General features: G+C 38.8%; 1 protein-coding gene across 1 annotated transcript in view; it reads right to left on the bottom strand.

Moving 5' to 3' along the window:
* SPAG6 (sperm associated antigen 6) overlaps positions 1-3,073 on the bottom strand; it is a 151,462-nt gene that overhangs the window by 104,139 nt on the left and 44,250 nt on the right. The window contains exon 4 of the mRNA XM_006887060.1: positions 42-225. Within this exon, the coding sequence (XP_006887122.1) occupies positions 42-225 (184 nt within the window). The remainder of the gene's footprint in view (positions 1-41; positions 226-3,073) is intronic.

Here is a 3,073-nt window from a genome sequence, read left to right as displayed (position 1 = left end):
CTAAATGTTAGTAATAATTATATCAAAAATAAAGCTGTTACCTGCATTATGTCTTGCAATATATCCAAGTGCCCAAGCTACAGCCTCTTTGACTCCAGGGTCAAAATCTTCCAAGCATATCACCAACGTATCCAGTGCTCCACATTCAACTACTGCCTGAGCTAGCTGAGGAGAGTGTTTACCAACTGCTCGTAATACAAAGGCTGCTGTTTTCTTGTAAAAGCGCTACAATGGTAAAATAGACAAGGCTCAAGTGAAATAGACATTTACATAGTCAAATTTTAAAACAGATAAAGACCAAAATGAAAACAACACTAATATGAATTTTTAAAATGCAACAGCTTTTAAATATAACAGATCAAAACATTGTGCAAAATCATTCTGATTATTTGATGTGTTTTCTTATTGCTTTTGTTCAATAATAGAGAACAATGTAAGCTTTAACTTACATTTCAAATGTTGTATACTGACATATGCAATGGGTATTATACAGAGTAAAATGTAAACATCAAACTTTCCACAAATCATAAAATAATAATATAATTTTATGTATCTGTAGCACACTAAACAGTATATATCTGGCCCATCAGAACTCTTAGATTGTTAGTTAAGTGTAACTAAACTCCCTGTCAATGAATGTACTAATTAATTTCCTTGACTTGACCTCAGTGTCTAAGCAGTGTAGGCCTTTCATGACTTCAACTAACCTTTCTACTTTCTAGTTCCTCCACTTATACTGAAATAAAAAATCACATTCCAGATGCACTTAACAATCACCAGTAAGAGCAAATAATTCATTTTAACACTTTTCCTAGCAAACAAATTAAGAAAGTAATAGGATATAAATTATTTCTTATTAGAAATGCTTTTTTTAAAAGACAAAGACAAATGCACTATGCTCATTCTAAACACTGCTTTATATGTACATTTTCTTTATATTTTTTCTCATTATATTCCTTTTCACTGATACATTCACTCATTTCTACTGAAGTAGAACCAACTCATAGATAGATAACCTTTCATTGGGTTTTACAGGCTGTAAACTATAATGGAAGAGAGTGTTCACTTTTCTCCCAAGGAGTCACTGGCGTTCATGAACCACCAGAAAAGTACAGCCTTTGGGATACCAGCACAACTCTCTACATATCAAGCCATGAGAAAAGCCTCTTATTAATGAATGATAAATTGAAACTGAAGACAAAATTAACATGCTTTCTTTGTTGTTGTCATTAGGTGCTATTGAGTCGTTTGCAACTCTTAGCGACCCTATGTACAAGAGCCCTAAATGCTGCTCCATGTTGTGCCAACCTCACCTTCTCCGACATGCTCATTTCCACCACCCCAATCACAAAATCGATGCATCTCATTGACGATATTTCTCTCCTGAGCCATACTTCCACTTTGCCAAACATGATGTCCCTCTCCAAGGACCAGTCCCTCCTTGCAAGATGCTCAAAGTATGTCATACGAAGCTTCAGAATCCTTGACTCTAAGGAACATACTGGCTTCTCCCTCTCCAGGACAAACCTGTTTGTTCTCCTAGCAGTCCATGGTATATTCAACACTTCTCCAGCACCACAGCTCAAAGGCATCAATTCTCCTTCTATAATCCCTAGTCACTGTCCAACTCTCTGATGCATAGCACATTAAGTGTGAAGAGTACAGCCTGGATCAGGCACACCTTAGTCTCCAGCCTGACATTCGCTGTTCTTCAGTACTCCTGAGAAGTCCCTCACAGCCAGCTTTCCCAATGCAATTCGTCTCTTGATTTCCTGGCTGCTAGTACCAAGCGTGCTGACTGTGGAGCCAAGTAAATGAAAACTGTTAACTATCTCAATCTCATCACCAGCCATACTGATGCTGCCAATTGGCCCACTGGTGAGAATCTTTGTTTTCTTGATGTTAAGCTTCAATCTATATTGAAGGCTGCAATCCTTGACGTTCTGCAGTAAGCGCTTCGGTTCCTCCTCAGTTTCAGCAAGCAGGGTTGTGTCATCTGCATAATGCAGGTTGTTGACGATTCTTCCACCAATTCTGATGCCACATTCTTCCTTGTACAGCCCAGCGTCTTGGATGATCTGTTCTGCACACAGATTGAAAAGGTATGGAGACAAAATATATCCCTAATGGATCCCCTTCTTTATTTTCAACCATGTAGTGTCTCCTTGTTCTGTTCTGACAACTGCCTCTTGGTCCACGTATAGGTTTCACATAAGCACAATCACCCATTCTTCTCACAGTCAGCCATAGCTTGTTGTGATCCACACAGTCAAAAGCCTTTGCATAGTCAATGAAGCACAGATGGACATTCCACTGATATTGTCTGCTTTCTTCCAAGATCCACCTAACACTAACTATAATATCCCTAGTACCACTTCCTCTTCTTAATCCATATTAACATATTGCTCCAATCGTTTTTGGATAACTTTCAGCAGAGTCTTGCTTGCATGTGATATTAATGTTATTGTTCAAGAATTTCTGCACTCTGTTGGGTCACTTTTCTTTGGAATGGGAACTAATATTGATCTCTTCCAGACAGTTGGCCAAGTGGTGGTTCTCCAGATTTCTTGGCACAACTTAGTGGGCCCATCCAGAGAAGTGTCTGTTTGTTGAAATATGTCAATTGATATGCCGTCAACCCCTGGAACCTTGTTTTTTGCCAATTCCTTCAAAGCAACTTGAACTTCCTCTTTCATCACCACAGGCTCTTGCTCATATGTTATTTCATTAAATTCTTCTTTGTCAGTCAGTTTCTTCTGATACAGTGACTCTGTGTACTCCTTCCACCTTATCCCCCAAAACATTACATGTATAGGAAATGTTTCAGTATAATGAGTCACTACTGTTTTATAGGTAACACAGTAGCAGCATAATAGTCTCAAGTCTTCCTGTTATTAACAGATCCTAATTACTTGTTTGGACAATGGAAGATATTTTCTGAAGGGACTTGGCAGATGAGAAAGGTTATCCTGGTGGAGGGTGGAGCTGGGAAGTAAGTGGGTCAAGGCACTGGGCTAAGGGTGGGGTCAACACTGTAACTAATGCTTACCCCCACAATAAGGGATTTATCTTT

This window comes from Elephantulus edwardii, unplaced genomic scaffold (genome assembly GCF_000299155.1).
Source record: "Elephantulus edwardii isolate Elephantulus edwardi_28Jun2011 unplaced genomic scaffold, EleEdw1.0 scaffold00054, whole genome shotgun sequence".
In the NCBI taxonomy this organism is placed as follows: Eukaryota; Metazoa; Chordata; class Mammalia; order Macroscelidea; family Macroscelididae; genus Elephantulus; species Elephantulus edwardii.
The sequence above is the reverse complement of the archived record's forward strand: the minus strand, read 5'-3'. Positions and strand labels throughout refer to the sequence as shown.